The 19,977-nt window shown below is 45.3% G+C and overlaps 1 protein-coding gene across 1 annotated transcript in view; it reads left to right on the top strand.

The window, feature by feature from the left end:
* Positions 1 to 1,045: 1,045 nt before the first annotated feature.
* CCDC125 (coiled-coil domain containing 125) overlaps positions 1,046 to 19,977 on the top strand; it is a 28,106-nt gene continuing 9,174 nt past the window's right edge. Inside the window, 8 exon segments of the mRNA XM_073679337.1 lie at positions 1,046 to 1,170; positions 6,041 to 6,357; positions 9,111 to 9,169; positions 9,862 to 9,948; positions 12,542 to 12,619; positions 15,530 to 15,615; positions 16,398 to 16,480; positions 17,497 to 17,612. Coding sequence (XP_073535438.1) covers positions 6,063 to 6,357; positions 9,111 to 9,169; positions 9,862 to 9,948; positions 12,542 to 12,619; positions 15,530 to 15,615; positions 16,398 to 16,480; positions 17,497 to 17,612 — 804 coding nt within the window. The 5' untranslated portion in view covers positions 1,046 to 1,170; positions 6,041 to 6,062.

Here is a 19,977-nt window from a genome sequence, read left to right as displayed (position 1 = left end):
AAGTACCGAGATGAGATCCTCAGACCCCTTGTGAGACCCTTTGATGGTGTGGTTGGCCCTGGGTTCCTCCTAATGCAGGACAATGCCAGACCTCATGTGGCTGGAGTGTGTCAGCAGTTCCTGCAAGATGATGGCATTGAAGCTTTGGACTGGTCCGTCCGTTCGCCAGACCTGAATCTGATTGAGCACATCTGGGACATCATGTCTCGCTCCATCCACCAACGTCACGTTGCACCACAGACTGTCCAGGAGTTGGCAGATGCTTTAGTCTCGGTCTTGGAGGAGATCCCACAGGAGACCATACGCAACCTCATCAGGAGCATGCCCAGGCGTTGTAGGGAGGTCATACAGGCACGTGGAGGCCACACACAATACTGAGCCTCATTTTGACTTGTTTTAAGGACATTACATCAAAGTTGGATCAGCCTGTAGTGTGTTTTTCCACTTTAATTTTGGGGGTGACTCCATATCCAGGCCTCCATTGGTTAATAATTTTGATTTCCATTGGTGATTTTTGTGTGATTTTGTTGTCACCACATTCAGCTTTGTACAGAACAAAGTATTCAATGAGAATATTTCATTCATTCAGATCTAGGATGTGTTATTTGAGTGTTCCCTTTATTTTTTTGAGCAGTGTATGTAACACTTCAGCCAAAAGAGAAACTCCCATATAAACAAGAGTAAGAAAATAGAACAAATTAATACTTGTTCATTGGCAGTGTGTTCTCCTTTTTGTATTTTACTTTTGTTTTAATGTATGTTATCTTAATATGTGTTCAATAAAATTTATATTTTATTAATTTGTTCTATTTTCTTACTCTTTGTTATATGGGAGTTTCTCTTTTGGCAGATTTGATTATATAATCTCATAAACTCATAGAACCTATTTAAGCTATTTATTATTATTATTAGGCTATTTATTATTATTATTATTATTATTATTATTATTATTATTAGGCTATTTATTATTATAACACTGCGGCATATATACATTTGTGTGTGTGCTGAGGACAGGTGCACTCAGGTGAGATAGGCAGGGCCCAGCCTTCAGGTCATGTGACCGGTAGAAGGAGGGGCGGCCACGTCTGTAGAGGAGGAAATCACAGAGTTGAGTGTAGTGTAACATCTGTGGGGAGGAAGTGACTGACAGGCGGGAGCCCCTGCTGCACGGTGGGTGAGACCCTCTATATATACCAAGGCTATAACTGGACACTCAGCTGATGACCTTATTTACCTGGCTGCTCTGTCATCCGGGTGTTCATAGAGTGGGAAGCTCTATGTGCACCACGGCACTGGTCACTAGAGGATAGTCGGGGAGTGCGGCGCTCTGAGGTCAGGATACTCGGGGGGGGGGATCAGATTTGTGTGCTCCCTTTTATTTCTAGCCCAGTGTGTGCAGATACTGGACTGCCAGGCTGTATCTGCTCTGTATCAGGGAGTGGTAGTGTCGTTTCCTGAGTACACAATGAGCAGGAGCTTGTGAGAGGGGCACCGCTGTTCTGTGTGGAATGGAAGCGACCGGATGGGGGGGGCACCGCTGTTCTGTGTGGAATGGAAGCGACTGGACAGGGGGGCACCGCTGTTCTCTGTGGAATGGAAGCGACTGGACGGGGGGGGCACCGCTGTTCTCTGTGGAATGGAAGCGACTGGATGGGGGGGGCACCGCTGTTCTCTGTGGAATGGAAGCGACTGGATGGGGGGGGCACCGCTGTTCTGTGTGGAATGGAAGCGACTGGACGGGGGGGGCACTGCTGTTCTCTGTGGAGTGGAAGCGACTGGATGGGGGGGGCACCGCTGTTCTGTGTGGAATGGAAGCGACTGGATGGGGGGGGGGCACCGCTGTTCTGTGTGGAATGGAAGCGACTGGATGGGGGGGCACCGCTGTTCTGTGTGGAATGGAAGCGACTGGACGGGGGGGGCACTGCTGTTCTCTGTGGAATGGAAGCGACTGGACGGGGGGGGGCACTGCTGTTCTCTGTGGAATGGAAGCGACTGGATGGGGGGGGGGCACCGCTGTTCTGTGTGGAATGGAAGCGACTGGATGGGGGGGGGCACCGCTGTTCTGTGTGGAATGGAAGCGACTGGATGGGGGGGCACCGCTGTTCTGTGTGGAATGGAAGCGACTGGATGGGGGGGGCACCGCTGTTCTGTGTGGAATGGAAGCGACTGGATGGGGGGGGCACGGCTGTTCTGTGTGGAATGGAAGCGACTGGATGGGGGGGGCACGGCTGTTCTGTGTGGAATGGAAGCGACTGGATGGGGGGGGCACCGCTGTTCTGTGTGGAATGGAAGCGACTGGATGGGGGGGCACCGCTGTTCTGTGTGGAATGGAAGCGACTGGATGGGGGGGGCACCGCTGTTTGTGGAATGGAAGCGACTGGACGGGGGGGGCACAGCTGTTCTGTGTGGAATGGAAGCGACTGGATGGGGGGGGCACCACTGTTCTGTGTGGAATGGAAGCGACTGGATGGGGGGGGCACCGCTGTTCTGTGTGGAATGGAAGCGACTGGATGGGGGGGGCACCGCTGTTCTGTGTGGAATGGAAGCGACTGGATGGGGGGGGCACCGCTGTTCTGTGTGGAATGGAAGCGACTGGATGGGGGGGGCACCGCTGTTCTGTGTGGAATGGAAGCGACTGGATGGGGGGGGCACCGCTGTTCTGTGTGGAATGGAAGCGACTGGATGGGGGGGGGCACCGCTGTTCTGTGTGGAATGGAAGCGACTGGATGGGGGGGGCACCGCTGTTCTGTGTGGAATGGAAGCGACTGGATGGGGGGGGCACCGCTGTTCTATGTGGAATGGAAGCGACTGGACGGGGGGGGCACCGCTGTTCTATGTGGAATGGAAGCGACTGGACGGGGGGGGGCACCGCTGTTCTGTGTGAAATGGAAGCGACTGGACGGGGGGGGCACCGCTGTTCTGTGTGGAATGGAAGCGACGGGGGGGCACCGCTGTTCTGTGTGGAATGGAAGCGACGGGGGGGCACCGCTGTTCTGTGTGGAATGGAAGCGACGGGGGGGGGGCACTGCTGTTCTGTGTGGAATGGAAGCGACGGGGGGGGGGCACTGCTGTTCTGTGTGGAATGGAAGCGACTGGATTGGGGGGGCACCGCTGTTCTGTGTGGAATGGAAGCGACTGGATTGGGGGGGCACCGCTGTTCTGTGTGGAATGGAAGCGACTGGACGGGGGGGGGGCACCGCTGTTCTGTGTGGAATGGAAGCGACTGGACGGGGGGGCACAGCTGTTCTGTGTGGAATGGAAGCGACTGGACGGGGGGGGCACCGCTGTTTGTGGAATGGAAGCGACTGGACGGGGGGGGGCACTGCTGTTCTGTGTGGAATGGAAGCGAGTGGACGGGGGGCACCGCTGTTCTGTGTGGAATGGAAGCGACTGGATGGGGGGGGCACCGCTGTTCTGTGTGGAATGGAAGCGACTGGATGGGGGGGGCACCGCTGTTCTGTGTGGAATGGAAGCGACTGGATGTGGGGGGGCACCGCTGTTTGTGGAATGGAAGCGACTGGACGGGGGGGGCACCGCTGTTCTGTGTGGAATGGAAGCGACTGGATGGGGGGGGGCACAGCTGTTCTGTGTGGAATGGAAGCGACTGGATGGGGGGGGCACCGCTGTTTGTGGAATGGAAGCGACTGGACGGGGGGGGCACAGCTGTTCTGTGTGGAATGGAAGCGACTGGACGGGGGGGGGCACCGCTGTTTGTGGAATGGAAGCGACTGGACGGGGGGGGGGCACCGCTGTTTGTGGAATGGAAGCGACTGGACGGGGGGGGCACAGCTGTTCTGTGTGGAATGGAAGCGACTGGACGGGGGGGGCACCGCTGTTCTGTGTGGAATGGAAGCGACTGGATGGGGGGGGCACCGCTGTTTGTGGAATGGAAGCGACTGGACGGGGGGGCACAGCTGTTCTGTGTGGAATGGAAGCGACTGGACGGGGGGGGCACAGCTGTTCTGTGTGGAATGGAAGCGACTGGACGGGGGGGGCACCGCTGTTCTCTGTGGAATGGAAGCGACTGGATGGGGGGGGCACCGCTGTTCTGTGTGGAATGGAAGCGACTGGATGGGGAGGGGCACCGCTGTTCTGTGTGGAATGGAAGCGACTGGACGGGGGGGGGCACCGCTGTTCTGTGTGGAATGGAAGCGACTGGACGGGGGGGGGCACCGCTGTTCTGTGTGGAATGGAAGCGACTGGATGGGGGGGGCACCGCTGTTCTGTGTGGAATGGAAGCGACTGGATGGGGGGGGGCACCGCTGTTCTGTGTGGAATGGAAGCGACTGGACGGGGGGGGGCACCGCTGTTCTGTGTGGAATGGAAGCGACTGGATGGGGGGGGCACCGCTGTTCTGTGTGGAATGGAAGCGACTGGATGGGGGGGGGCACCGCTGTTCTGTGTGGAATGGAAGCGACTGGACGGGGGGGGGCACCGCTGTTCTGTGTGGAATGGAAGCGACTGGATGGGGGGGGGCACCGCTGTTCTGTGTGGAATGGAAGCGACTGGACGGGGGGGGGCACAGCTGTTCTGTGTGGAATGGAAGCGACTGGATGGGGAGGGCACCGCTGTTCTGTGTGGAATGGAAGCGACTGGACGGGGGGGGCACCGCTGTTCTGTGTGGAATGGAAGCGACTGGACGGGGGGGGGCACAGCTGTTCTGTGTGGAATGGAAGCGACTGGACGGGGGGGCACCGCTGTTCTCTGTGGAATGGAAGCGACTGGATGGGGGGGGCACCGCTGTTCTGTGTGGAATGGAAGCGACTGGATGGGGGGGGCACCGCTGTTCTGTGTGGAATGGAAGCGACTGGATGGGGGGGGCACCGCTGTTCTGTGTGGAATGGAAGCGACTGGACGGGGGGGCACCGCTGTTCTGTGTGGAATGGAAGCGACTGGACGGGGGGGGCACCGCTGTTCTGTGTGGAATGGAAGCGACTGGACGGGGGCAGCATATCGCCTTATAAAGACTGGTGTATAAATCGCCGGTGTTGATGATTCGGGGTCTGTGTCTCTAAGTAGTTTGCCTAAGATTATATTTAAATGTGACAGAATTTTTCCTTTACAGATTTTGCCATGGATCTAATACAAAAGACTGAAAGACAAAAGCTTGGCACAAACTTGCAGCTTAATCCACATGTGTATATCACAGAGGGTTTAATCTGAAGCATAAATTGACATGCTGATGATTTAACACTTTCATGATATGGCGATTTTCAGTTTTTTTTTTTGTTTGTTTGTTTTTTTTTTTAGTTTTTTCCTCCCTTTTGTCCAAGAGCCATAATTTTTTTTAATTTCCAACAGTATCCTATATGAGGGCTTGTTTTTTGTGGGTTGTACTTATGAATGACACCATTTATTCTACCATATAATGTACTCGAAAATGGGGGGGGGGGGGATTCCAAGTGCATTGAAATTGTAAACAAAAGTGCAATTTCACAATTGTTTTTTTTTTTTTTTATAACTAACATGTTTACTATAAGGTAAAACTGACCTGGCAATATGATTCCCCAGGTCATTCCGAGTACACCGATGCCAAACGTACGTACAGTTTTTTTGTTGTTTTTTTTATTTAAAGGGAATCTGGAGGTCATTTTTGTTTAGTATACTACTAGTATTCTGAAATGGGGTTTGGGCATTTTCAGTATATGCCTCGTTATGGCTGTCATAGACTTACATTGAGTTGTAACTTAAGGCTTATCCAGCAAACGCTGGAGCGATCCGGCAGGTCACAAACTGCTGGAGACAGACTGGAGCGGCGCCGATTAAAAGATAAAGACGGCGGCTGGTAAGTGGAAAAACTAGGGGCAGGGAACTTACATTAGAAGCATCACTCCAGCGCTGCAATAAAAAAAACAAAACGCTAGAGTGGTGCTTCAATGATGCCTCACAATTTACTTCCTACAAATAATCCTTTTATATGATGGACAAGGTAAGTATTAGTGATCTAATGTGAGGATCCGTGGAGCAATATAAATATATAATTAGTATACATACTGATATGTTAAAACATATTATACTGTATATGTTATTTATGTTTCAGATCTGTAGGACAATCCCTTCACATGCTGGCCATGACTGACTCCCTTTCAGAGAATGAGGAAGACTTTATGGCTGGTGGAGACTTGGGAGAAGGATTTGGGAGAAAACCGGGTGGACTCTACGAAAGTCTTGATGAAACTATGGCAAAATCATTCAAACTAAGGAAAGGATCAAGTTCTCTTCATTACCACCTTATTAAGAAGGGAGAAGACTATTGTAACACGAGACATCATGTAAGAAAAAATAGCATGTCCGAAGAAAGTGAGACTGTGAGGCCAGCGAAAGAGCTTTACACCCGGTGCAGACAGAACAGCATTGGTAAGACTGGCAGACACTTAGTCTAATTACTGTATACTGAATACTTCAGACCATGTGATATTTTAGTTTTTCTTTTTTAATAAATTTGCAAAAATTTCTATTTGTTTTTTTCAGTTAAGATGGTGTGCAGAGTGTACATTAATGAGAAAAAAATGAACTTTTTAGAATTTACCAAATGGCTGCAATGAAACAAAGAGTGAAAAATTTAAAGGGGTCTGAATACTTTCCGTACCCACTGTATAAATGGCAAAGTTGTTTTATAATAGAAATGAATAGGAAGAGTCTTTTAAACTTTTTTGAGCAATTTTTCAGGCTTCTTTTCAGCAAACCCACTCCAAAAGACACCTCCGAAATCTTCATGTGCATATTGCCAAAGAAAGAGAAGAGATACAGCTTTGACAAATCTTGGTCTATATTCCCTCACCTTTAGGCCGCATTCAGTATTTTACTTCAGTATGTATAAGCCAAAACCAGGTGAGGAACAATCAGAGGAAAAGTATAATAGAAACACGTCACCACTTCAGCATTTATCACCCACTCCTGGTTTTGGCTTACAAATACTGATGAAAAATACTGATAGTGTGAACATGGTGTTTTATGGCACAGGGGTCTGAGACTTGCTTATATAAGAGCTGAAATAGAGAAAGGGGAACTCTGATTATTTTTCTCCTTTTAAAGCTAAAACCTTGCTTTTTTGTCTAATTAAAAGATGGAAATTGCCGAAACCGAGACCAATATGAACTCCTAAGCTCAGACTGAACAGGGATAGACATTAATAAAATAAATTGTATTGACTCTGCTCAGCTTCTCCTGCTCTATAACAGACTTCAGATTGAACTATTTTCATGTGCCCCATCTTAATAGAATTGTTTCAATTTATGTCATTTATTTTCTGACTTGTAAATGTATGAATCTCATGACTATATTGATGACCATTGGTGCTCAGTGTGAGGGCTCATACAAACGTCCGTGCATGGTCTGTCCGGGGGTTTACTGATCCAAACTCAATAACCTCATAGGCATTTATGACCATGTCGAGTTCAGATTGTGAGACCCACGGACAGTCCATGCATTGCAACCATGCTCAGGCTGAGGTCCAAGGATGACTGCATGAGCCCTTAGTCTCTATTGATTGGCTGCTGTGGGTCAAACATATCTTTACTTTTTTATTTTTACTACTCCCCTGATTTTGTTGCCCTGTGTTAACCTCTTACCAACATATGACGAACTGGTACTTCATATGCAGGCTCCCTGACTTTGATGCGGGCTAACACGCCTTGCCCACATCTTTACCGGCAGATAATGGCTGTGTTATTCAGCCATCATATGCCTCTAACAGCAATGAGAGGACCAGAGTCTGCTGAAGACCCCTGTGCCTATCATCATGGTGCTGCTGTGAAAATCAACCTATGGCTGACGTTCATAGGAGATCGTGATTTTCTCTATACATAGTGGTGCTAATGCACTGCTATATATAGCTCAAGTGATCGGACGATCACATCTTCAAGTCCCCTAAGGGGACCAACAAATACAGTGAAAAGTTGAAAGAAATTTTTAAAAAAATAATAAAAGGTTCAAATCACTCCTCTTTTCCCCCATTAAAAATTAAGAAATAAAAAAATACATGTTTGGTATCAAAATATAAAGTAAATTAATCCAATCGGTAAATGGTGTAACGAGAAACAGGAAACGCCAGAATTTAGGTTTTCCAGGCCAACGCAACAACACAAAAAAAATGTAATAACAGGAGATCAAAACATCGTAGCTAACCCAAAGTGATATGAATAAACACATAGACTTGTTGCTAAAAAAACATGCCATCAAACAAGTCCATATTCTGAAAAATTGAAACCGTTACGGCTCTCAGAAGATGGCAACACGAGCAAAATGTATTTTTTTTGTTTACCACTTTAAATAAAAACTATGCATGTTTGGTATCTGTGTAATCGTACTGAAATGGAGAATCATATTGCAAGGTCATTTTTACCCTAAAGTGAACACTGTAAATTAAAAAAAGAATTGCGGAATTGCACTATCTTTTTGTATTTTGACACACTTGGAATTTTTTTACTGCTTTCCAGTGCATCACAGGATACAATGGATGGTGTAATTCAAAAGTACAACTCGTCTTGCAAAAAGCAAGCCCTCACACGGCTATACCGACTGAAAAATAAAAAAGTTATGGCTCTTGGAATAAGGAGAGGAAAACCCAAAAATGCAAAAAATGGGAATGGGTTAAAGGGGTTGTCCACTACTCAGATAACCCCTTCTCAATTGCTATATTCCCCTGTAAAATGGCTTATGCAAAACTGATACCTGGAAGAAGTGAGAGCTGCTCTCTGACTTCATACATATATCCGTTATGACTAAGGCAATGAGAATGCAGCAGCTGCTGATTGGCTGCAGGGCTCACATCACATAATGTCACGTGAGCCCCGGGAGACCAGGCGCTGACATTGCTGGAATGCCAACAGCATTGGAGGTGAGCACATGCTGTTATTTTATATGGGAGAATGTTGCAAATGAGAAGGGCTTGTCTGTGCAGTGGACAACCCATTTAAAATAATGCTCCATCTTTAGTAGTGCTGCAACTGTGCCGGTTAACTAAACGCTCCGATCAATGTGATTTTTGGCTACAGTTGGGCATCATGGAAAAATATTTTTATGGATTAACGTTATAAGTAATTTCATTCGTTTTTAAACTCTACATTGTGTGGACAGTGCAGTCGTTAAGATTTGTCTATTCTCTGCAGATGCAAGTTCTGAAATTTCTAATGAAGATCTGAGGCAGCGTCTACAAGACGTCACAGAAGTAAGCTTCTCTATAGTGTAACCCTTTATTTATAATCTCCTTGTTACCCCTGCAGGGTACCACATGAGGAGTAAAGTTATTCCTCATCCATTGGTACTTTGTGGAAATACAACTCTACTGTACATTACTCTTTGGATGTGCAGTAATAGTTTGATTTTAGTTTGCGACTCATCTTTGGTTGTTCTTAACCCGTTTCATAAGCTTTTTTTTTTTTTTTTTTGTCCATAATGGTGGATTTCCCATGAAATTTGTGAAATCCGGCTTCAAATGGTGTTTAAACATGGCACATAGATTGGATGAGTAGAGTTTGAGCTTAGAAAGACACCTGTTTTCTGGTTCAAAGGGGGTCTTGGCAAATTATCAGATCCTAAACCTTTTGGTACAAATGAGAAATTTACATTTCTGGAAATCTAAGGCTCAGATTCATTCTTTTAGTCATGTCTTAAGAAAACCGTTTAGCATAAGTTTACGAGCAGTAGTGGCCTGATTAAGTTGTACCATTCTCAACCCTTTGTGAAGTGTAACTTCCCATCATACACATAGCAGATATACAAGGTAAATGTGAAATGGGCAGACAGGTTAATTTTACCTTCCAGTGCCATGTATTAAAAAAAAAAAAAAAAAAAAAATGTGTACTGTAATTAATTTTATGAAATTTGATTTGATAGAAGTTATAACTATCCTGGTTTTAGGAAGTTGAACTTTTAAGAGTGGAACTGGAAGCTTTCCAAAGACAACTTGATGGAAAGGATGAAGCGTTGAAGATGTTACAAAGCATGGTAAGTCGTAAAAGCTGGCATCAGGGGGCACTATGGACACAGTGAGGATAAGACTATGAATATAAAGTTAAGTACACTTAAAGGGAACCTGTCACCAGGTTTTCCCAATATAACATATGGCCACTACCTTTATGGCCTCTTTTACCGCATTCTAGTAAGCTGCATGCAAGTCCCCAATCCCCTCTGCACAGCGTGAAAAAGACCTTTTATTATACCCCCATATGGTGTGTGGTCCAGTCCGATTAGCGTCAATGGTCTTCATCCGGCGCCTCCTCTCTTGTAGGTTTGCACGGCATCCTACGTCATACACAGTGTCCCCCATCGCTCTCCTGCGCAGGCGCACTTCTCTCTGTCCTGCCAAGGGCAGATCAAAGTACTTTAGTACTCATGCCTCTGTGCTCTTTGGCCTTTCCCGATGCATGCACACTACAGTACTTTGCTCTGCCCTCAGTAGGGCAAAGAGAACGGCGCCTGCGCAGGAGCGCAATTCGGGGACACTGTGTCAATGACGTAGGACGTGTCATCCACATGAAGCAAGCAGGAGGACGGCGATTGCGATGAGAGATGAGGTGCTGAAGTAAGATCAGCGATGCCTATCGGACTAGTCTGCGCCATATGGTGGGAAAAGAAAATGAAAATTTTTTTACTCCCCGTAAAATCTTTTTCTCATTCGTCTTATTTGGAGACACAGTAACCGTGGAACGTCTCAAAGCTGTACAAGGGTGGGAATAATTTACACATTATACAGTTACCAGAGAACGTTTTCCACCATTGCTCAAGCAATTGCCTGAGCAATTTCTGCCTGCAGTATCTGCCTCCCCAGATTTGCATTTGCCAAAGCAAATGTGTGGACCCTGTAAAACTTGGAAACGTTATGAACTGATGAGCAAGTGGCTGCTTTACAGACCCGCAAGGTGGAAAACTGTTGAACTGCCCAGAAAGCTCTTGCAGTCCACACAGAGTGCACCCTAACCCTGAATGGGGGAGCACCTTATAAGCCTCGCTAATGGCTGATATAATCCAGCGAGCAATGATCACCGTAGAAGCGGTCAGACCTCTGCCAGAGCTTACCGGGATGGCCCAAAGGCATCCTATCAGAGCTGTGAGAGACCCTCTGATATTTTCCTAGGCAAAGCTGAATAAGGAAAACTCAGTGGTCTTTTTCCTAAAGTCGCCTGGAGAATGAGAACGTGACTTCTTTTAACCCTTTCATGGTTGCGGAACAGATGGTAAAGAGAAGAAGCAAAAGACTTAACGTGCACAGCAATGTCGTTTTTACATTACGGTTTATGTTCACTTCTTGCAACACTTATTCAGGCGAATTCCTGGCAAAATCTGCCTGAAAGACGTCTTATGCACATACCTTCAGGGTGTATTCATACTGAATTTTTTTAATGACTTTTTGGAGTGGAAACGGAGCAGATTTGACAGGTTTTCACTCAGTTTTGTAAAAAATGCCTCAACAAAAATTTTTGAACGCACGCTTAGTCACTTTTTTACCAAATATTTGGGAAACAGAAATTCACAATTAGTAGAATTCAGGTAATTTACACCTCTGTTCATATCATAACCATTATTTTACTTCCTCAAACTGTTGGAGGTTTCATCAGGATGCTCCATTGCAATTCTTATGTGAAGAAATGGCTTTTTTTCCTTCATTAAAATGATGGACATCATGACAGAAACCCAATGAAACCCATTATGGTCAATAGGGTCTGTCAGGATTCTATTTCTTTTGTCCATATAAAATATCTAAGAAACATCAAGTGATGGGCATAAGGGGGACGATTCATTAAGGCTGGTGTTGCGCACACCGGTCTTGATGAAGGGCTTGCTGGAGTACTATGCACTGAATAGTACTGGTATAGCATTTCTGGAGTAAGTGCAAATTGTCTCTTCAGAGAGGAAGAGAACTAGAACTCTAGTGCCACCTATAAAAAGTAGCAATCCTAAAAGTCACTGTTGACACTTTAATGAACCTTGTCACATGACTTAGGATAAAAGCCAGAAACTCAATTTGCAGACACTGTGTTTCGGGATAGTGTCCCTCGTCAGTGCAAAGTGTGAGTTTTGGTTTGGCTGGGTGAGAGGCGTCAGACCGGTATCTAAGGGGTAACATTATTCCTTGCGGAGAGTTACATGATAAGCATGTCAAGGTGAGGAGACTTTTTAAGCCGCAATGCTCCTCTGGGAAATTTGCAAATAGGAAGAGGACCAGAACTCTAGTACCGCTATAGGAAGTAGCGATCCTAAAAGTCAATATTGACCCTTTAACGAGCCTTGTCACGTGACTTGGCATAAAAGCCAGAACCAGAAACTCAATTTGCAGACACTGTGTTTTGAGGTACTGCCCCTCGATAGATTTCTGGAGTAAGAAACAGCAGTCCTTATGATGGCCACATCTTGACGCCCGCATTTTCTCAGCTCTAGCCCATTTTGGTGGAGCTGCTTCATACTGGCATGAAAAGTGCGCAAAAATGTTGCAACTTTCAAAAGTACGACAGTTTTCTGGCTTAAATGTTTTGATAAATCGCCCCCTACGTGTTGGGTAGTAAATTACTGAATGATTTTTGTGATGCATTGTCTTTCATAGGCAATGTTTGATAAAGCCACGAGTCACACTAAGGTCATGCTTCAGAAAGCAGGAGATCATCGCAGAGCCCTAGAAAAGGTCAGTACCACACTAATCCATAGTGCATCTCTTGTAATATTTCTTTTCCATAAAATGGCTGTAAAAAAAAATAATTTAAGCCCTTTTCATCTACACTTACAGGTCTGTTTCTGTACTAGCACCTCCTGGGTGGGGTCAGCAACATTCGGCACTCCATCTGGTGTGCCACTACAACGTCTACCTACCATGCTGGGCAGTTGTGTGGGAGCTGGAGTGCAGAATGCTCCTGACCTCTGTGGCTATTATCTGACCCACTGGAGCCATTAACTTCACAAAACATTATTTTTTGGTTATTAGGTTCCAGTATGTTAAGTTTAGCAGCTACTAGTACAGCTCTCTTGGAGGTTGTCCTCTTTTATGGGCTACTAAAAGGCAGATTTTATAAATAATAATATTTTTATTTATTTATATAGCGCCAACATATTCTGCAGCGCTTTACATTTCAGACAATATACAGACATTATGGGCACTGTTCCCATTGGGACTCACAATCTACATTCCCTATCAGTATGTCTTTTGGGTGTGGGAGGAAACCAGAGAACCCGGAGGAAACCCACGCAAACACGAGGAGAACATACAAACTCCTTGCAGATGTTGTTCTTGCTGGGCTTTGACCCCAGTGCTGCGAAGCTGCAGTGCTAACCACTGAGCCATCATGCTGCCCTTTTCCTGCCCTGATACAGTTGTCATATATCACTCTTTATTAGACCTCGCTTATTATGCAGTATGGTCATTATAGGCAGGGCTTGCGTCAACACCCGGCGTACCCGGGCAAGTGCCGGGGCCCTGGACCATCAGGGGGGGCCCACTCGTTATCGGGGCCCGGGCCGCTTCCCCGGCATCTGTGCAGGGCTGCCGGTGCTGTTCAAGCCCTGCTCTGCTTCATGCAGCAGCAGCAATGTGCGGTCAGTGTGCTGCTGCTCCACCAATCAGGCCCAGTGCTGTCCCTTTCCAGACATGGCTGCGCGCTATGCGCAGTGCAGCTGTGTCTGGTAGTAATGACACGCAGGGGCGACACTGCGCCTTTAATTGTGCTTGTGTGTCGCACCTGCCGCGTCATTGCTACCAGACACAGCCGCACAGCACGCGGCCATGTCTGGAAAGTGACAGCACTGGGCCTGATTGGTGGAGCAGCAGCACACTGACCGCATGTAGCAGAGCAGGGCTTGAACAGCACTGGCGGCCCTGCACAGATGCCGGGGAAGCGGCCCGGGCCCTGACGGCGAGTGGGCCTCCCTGATGGTCCAGGGCCATGTGACACGCCTGAGGCCCTGCACTGCCACATGACTGAGGAGCTGTACGGGACACAGGCCAGGGGGCAGGTGAGCGAGCGTCCCCCAATCCCCATATAAAAAATATTTCTAATGTGTGATGTGAATGTCTGTGTATGACTGTGTATATATATTTGTCTGTTTTTATGTGTTTTTAAGAATGTGTTCAAAAATGTATGTATCTGTGCGTGTCTGCGTATTGTGTGTATATCTGTGTACCATGATCATGTGTGTATGTGTGTGCGTGTCTGCAATGTGTGTGCGTGTCTGCACTGTGTGTGCGTGTCTGCGTATTGTGTGTGTGTGTGTGTGTGTGTGTGTGTGTGTGTGTGTGTGTGTGCGCGTGCATGTTTGCATATATGAAGGCTGAGGGGGCAGGCTGGGCCCTGTGTTGTATACCTATATTTCTCCGCCGTATCTGTGCATCATGAATCGTGGTATGTGCTAAAGGGGCCCACTGAGACTCTTTCGCCCGGGGCCCACAAAAACCTGGAGCTGGCCCTGATTATAGGCACCGTCCTTCACCAAGTGAGTATCGTGAATGGCTGGTAAAATCAGCAACTATCCCTTCCAGCATGCCCAATGTGAGATTAGGTGGGAGAAAATATTCAGAAAACCGCATTTAGGCCATGTACACATACATGCTGAGTATTTGAGTATCTGTAAGCCAAAACCAGGAGTGGGTGATAAATACAGAAGTGGTGACCTATTTCTATTTTACTTTTCCTCTGATTGTTCCACTCCTGGTTTTCGCTTACAAATACGGAGGTAAAATACTGAGTTAAAAAACTCACCAAATACTCAACGTGTGCACGTGGCCTAAATGGCTTTTACTTCTTTATTTTTAAGAATTTTAAGAAAAACTATTTAGTGGGTGCAGCACAGCCTGTACCTCAACGCTAGACAACCCCTTTTAAAGAATATAATTTGCTAATATAATGTAATGGGATGTATTGACCACTATGTTTGATACCAAAGTTCTAATTCAGTGTTAAAATTGAACCCATCACTGATTAGTACCGCCCATTGGACTCCTATGTATACAAACGCCTGGAATTTCAATGAGTAAAATGCAAGTTTTGCTGAAACTTTTCCCATAAAAATATCTATCTACCTGATCAGCTCCTCCTGCTCGATAACTTTCTGCTGGCAGAACAGATACCATTTTCAACATGACTGGTTCCTTTTAATGAAATGCATTTCCCATTCCCTGAATAATGGCTGGCGGCTCTATATATACACACATTCTGCTTTCTTACCCAGTTGGCAGCACATTTATTGTTCAGTTTTGTGTAGAAATCACAGTAGGAGGTGAATCTGACGGTGGTATTGGGATTAATTGCTGCAGTTGTTGACCGGTCTCCTCCCGGGCTCAGGGTGATCAGAATCTCTGTTCCTGACTTTCCAGGATTGTTCTCACGAGAGTTGCATTGACCACAGTACATATCTCACATACAAGTAACATGGCAGGACCTTTACGATCCATCACTCACTGCTGACAGCCTTACTCTGATGTATGGTTAATGAACAGGGAAAGCAAACAGTGATTGTGCATGGGCGCTGTGTGAAATACCGGAGTATAAAAGACAATGTTTAAGTATGGCGGTTTATTATTTGGCCTTTGTGTCTCTCCACACAGGAGATAAATGTTCTGCAGTGGGAAATTGAGTTTGATCAGGAGAGGCTTAAGAACATGGAGGAGTCCTGGAAGGAGAAGTATGAACGGTGCGTAAGTTATGTGTCCTGGGTTTATAATACAAATGTTTCATGGTAGTTGTGTGAGAATAAGTCACAAGGACAATATTGATAAAGATTATTAAAGGGAATCTGTCACCAAGTTTTTGCCACCTAATCTGAGAGCAGAATAATCAAGAGACTGAGACGCTAATTCCAGTGATGTGACACTTATTGGGCTGCTTGCTATAGTTTTGATAAGAGATTATCACTATATGACTAGTAAACCTGCTGATATGTAGTGCTCCATATTTATGAGCTCTGTATAATCCCGCCCCCACCACTGATTGGCAACTTTCTGTCTATGCAAAGTGTACACAGAAAACTGCCAATCCGTGGGTGCGGTTATACACAGCTCAGCATTCAGAGGACAGATAGATCAGCAGCAGATAAATCTGTAGCAAGCAGTCTAATAAGTGATACATCACTGGAATCAGGGTCTCTGCCCCGACATCATGGTGGTTTAAGATTGGGTAGCAGATACCTGGTGACAGATTCCCCTTAACAAGTCTGACATTGTGCAATGTATAAAAAAAGAATGGGGTGCTTGTGACTTTATCCTGTTGAAGAAATGTTGAAGATAGTCACCCTGCAAATCCTCATGCTGGGTTGCTTTTATTTATTTTTAATTAAAAGGCATTTCCTTGGCAATTTGTGGGTCCTTCTAACCAATATGTTCATATGTTCCTTACATCATACATTGTTTTTGTTTTGTTTCTTTGCTGCTTCTAAATGTTTTCAGTGGAAATTGACAAGCTGTTTTTTTCACATAGCATACAGTATGAAAATGCAGCACTGAAGGAAAGTTTAGAGCTGCAGACAAATGAAGTGAAGGTCCTGAAGTCTGAGAACACAAGTAAGATTTACTGTATGAAGTACATGATACTGTAAGGGGACAACTATTTTTGTTTAAAGAATTTGGAATAGTATTTACCGTATATACTCGTGTATAAGCCGATCCGAATAGAAGTCGAGGCACTTCATTTTTCCACAAAAAAACTTGGAAAACTTATTGACTCGAGTATAAGCCGAGGGCGGGAAATGCAGCAGCTACTGGTAAATTTCCCCATCCTGGTAAGCATGGCCCACCCACTGATCCCCAATCCTGGTATGCATGGCCCCCCTATCCTGGTATACATGGACCCCCATCACTGCACACATGAAAAAGATAAACACTTCTACTCACCTTCCTTACTTCTGCTCCAGCAATGTGTCCTGTTTGCCAGCAGCTCACCTCCGCATCTGAGCAGCACATGACTTCACTGCCATGCTCCCTCAGACGCTGAGGTGAGCTGCGGGAATATTCACTCTTCTCCACGCCGGGACTATGGACGTGGAGAAGAGTGAATAGTCATTTTATCTAATACCGCACACTGTAGCCGCAGCTGCCGGCTTCCTGCTGCAGCTCAGCTATCCTCTGTGCCCACTATTAGAGAGTATGAATATTCACTCTTCTCCACTCCTATGGGCGTGGAGAAGAGTGAATATTCATTTTCTTTAGCAGCGGGCACATGTGGTAGCTGCAGCAGCCGGCTACTGCATGTGCCCCGCTCCTCCGCCGCCGAAAACACCGCGTGTGTGTATGTATGTATATATATATTGCGCAATACACATATATGAGGGGGGTTTTTTCAGCATAAAAGATGTGCTGAAAGTCGGCTTAGACTCTAGTAATAACTGTACTTGTTCGTTGCAATCAGCTTCCATTATACTTGGCACAGCCAGTGTATGGTTTCTAAAAAATATTCTGGTTACTAAACAGGATGGCTGGACTTGTGTGTGTATATAGATATATAGATTTCTCTGCGACTCTGGATTATGAGTCATTAGTTTATGTCACATGTAATTTTAATCCATCGTTTCTCTGTCCAGTTATAAACCAGCAGTGCCAGGAGCTGTTAGCGATGCTCGATGTGAAGCAGCAGAAAATGTTCCAGGATAACATGTCTCTTGATAAAAGCAGTCTAGTGGAAGTCACAGCACTTGAAGTAAGTTCATCATTATGTTAGCAATGACACATTGCCCTGGCGTCCACACACCCACCTTTGAAGTTGGCTTTGCCCTTTTTTAAATTTTAGTTTTTTTTTTTAAGAATCATATGTATTTTTTTTGTGTACTGTACTACAGAAAAAATCTTGTTAAAGTCCCTATGTCTCATGCCCACAATTTAAGATCAAGCGGAGTGTGCGGCAGTTTATATGGGGATAAGTACCCCCATGACCTTCCGTTCCCACCACCATCTTTGTGTGGCACTGCCTGCTGCTGTCTCTGTGGCTAATCTCTGGTGATTCAGGATTTGTAAGATTTTGGACTGCTGGTGCCTTCTAGTCATTGTGGATAATGGCTAACAACCAGGTTATAGCTTATAGAAAGAATCAGTGCACGCTACCATCAGCGCACCCGTGACATTATCATGGGGCGCTGATAGGTTGTCATGACCTCCGTGCCTGTCATTACGATCCTCCTGTGAATGCCGCAGCTTCAAGTTCCCTAAGGGGACTAATAAATACAGTAAAAAAAAATAAAAATAAATACAAGCTCAAATTTAGCCCCATTTGAAAATAAACATTAAAAAAGTACACATTTTGTATCACTGAGGTCAGAAATGTACCATCTATGGAAATGTATAATAAATTAATCCGATTGGTAAACAGCGCAACAAGAAAAAAAAAGTGAAACTCCATAGTAATGTTTTTTTGGGCTGCCGCAACATTGCGATGAGATGCATTAACATTGTATGTACCCCAAAATAGTATCAGTAAAACTGTTAGTTCAGAGCACACAAAATAAGCCCTCACTCAGCCCCAGATCCTGAAAAATGAAACCGCTGCAGGTCTCGAATATGGCAACAAAAGCAAAAAAATGTTTTCATACAAATTTCAGATTTTTTTTTTTTCGCCACTTAAATAAAACAAACCTATACATGTTTGGTATCTGCATACTCGTACTCACCTGGAGAATCCTATTTCCTGGTTATTTTTACCATATAGTGAACATGGTGAATTAAAAAAAAAAAAAAAAAACAATTGTGGAATTGCGCTTTTTTTGCAATTTCACCGCCCGTGGAATTTCCTTCTCATTTTCCAGTACACTGTATGGTAAAGTAAATGGTGTAACTCTAAAGTACAACTCGCCCTGCAAAAAATAAGCCCTCATGCTATATGGACAGAAAAATAAAAAAGTTATGGCTCTTGGAAGAAGGGAAGGAAAAAAAATAAAAAAATGGCCTAGGGGTGAAGGTGTTAAATATGGTAACAATGTAACTTGCCAAATAGCAAAAATATTGAATAGTGTGGAACTATTGACTAATATATAATAAAATATCACTTAAGTTCATAAATTGTAAGTCAACAGTAAACACTGAGCATATACACTACCGTTCAAAAGTTTGAGGTCACCCAGACAATTTTGTGTTTTCCATGAAAACTCATACTTTTATTTATCAAATGAGTTGCAAAATGAATAGAAAATATAGTCCAGACATTGACAAGGTTAGAAATAATGATTTTTATTTGAAAGAATAAATTTTCTCCTTCAATCTTCGCTTTCGTCAAAGAATGCTCCCTTTGCAGCAATTCCAGCATTGCAGACCTTTGGCATTCTAGCTGTTAATTTGCTGAGGTAATCTTGAGAAATTCCCCCCCATGCTTCCTGAAGCCCCTCCCACAAGTTGGATTGGCTTGATGGGCACTTTTTGCGTACCATAAGGTCAAGCTGCTCCCACAACAGCTCAATGGGGTTGAGATCTGGTGACTGCGCTGGCCACTCCATTACAGATAGAATACCAGCTGCCTGCTTCTTCCCTAAATAGTTCATGCATAATTTGGAGGTGTGCTTTGGCTCATTGTACTGTTGTAGGATGAAATTGGGTCCAAGCAAGCGCTGTCCACAGTGAAGGGAATGGCGTTGCAAAATGGAGTGATAGCCTTCCTTATTCAAAATCCTATTTACCTTGTACAAATCTCCCACTTTACCAGCACCAAAGCAACCCCAGAACATCACATTACCTCCACCATGCTTGACAGATGGCATCAGGCACTCTTCCAGCATCTTTTCAGTTGTTCTGCGTCTCACAAATGTTCTTCTGTGTGATCCAAACACCTCAAACTTTGATTCGTCTGTCCATAAAACTTTTTTCCAATCTTCCTCTGTCCAATGTCTGTGTTCTTTTGCCCATATTTAATCTTTTCCTTTTATTAGCCAGTCTCAGATATGGCTTTTACTTTGCCCTGAAGGCCAGCATCCCTGAGTCGCCTCTTCACTGTAGACGTTGACACTGGCGTTTTGCGTGTACTATTTAATGAAGCTGCCAGTTGAGGAGCTGTGAGGCGTCGATTTCTCAAACTAGAGACT

This window comes from Phyllobates terribilis, unplaced genomic scaffold (assembly GCF_046119375.1).
Source record: "Phyllobates terribilis strain yellow unplaced genomic scaffold, ASM4611937v1 Scaffold_1__5_contigs__length_1240528914, whole genome shotgun sequence".
NCBI classification, from domain to species: domain Eukaryota; kingdom Metazoa; phylum Chordata; class Amphibia; order Anura; family Dendrobatidae; genus Phyllobates; species Phyllobates terribilis.
Note: the sequence above shows the minus strand (reverse complement) of the source record. Positions and strands in the feature narration are given on the sequence as shown.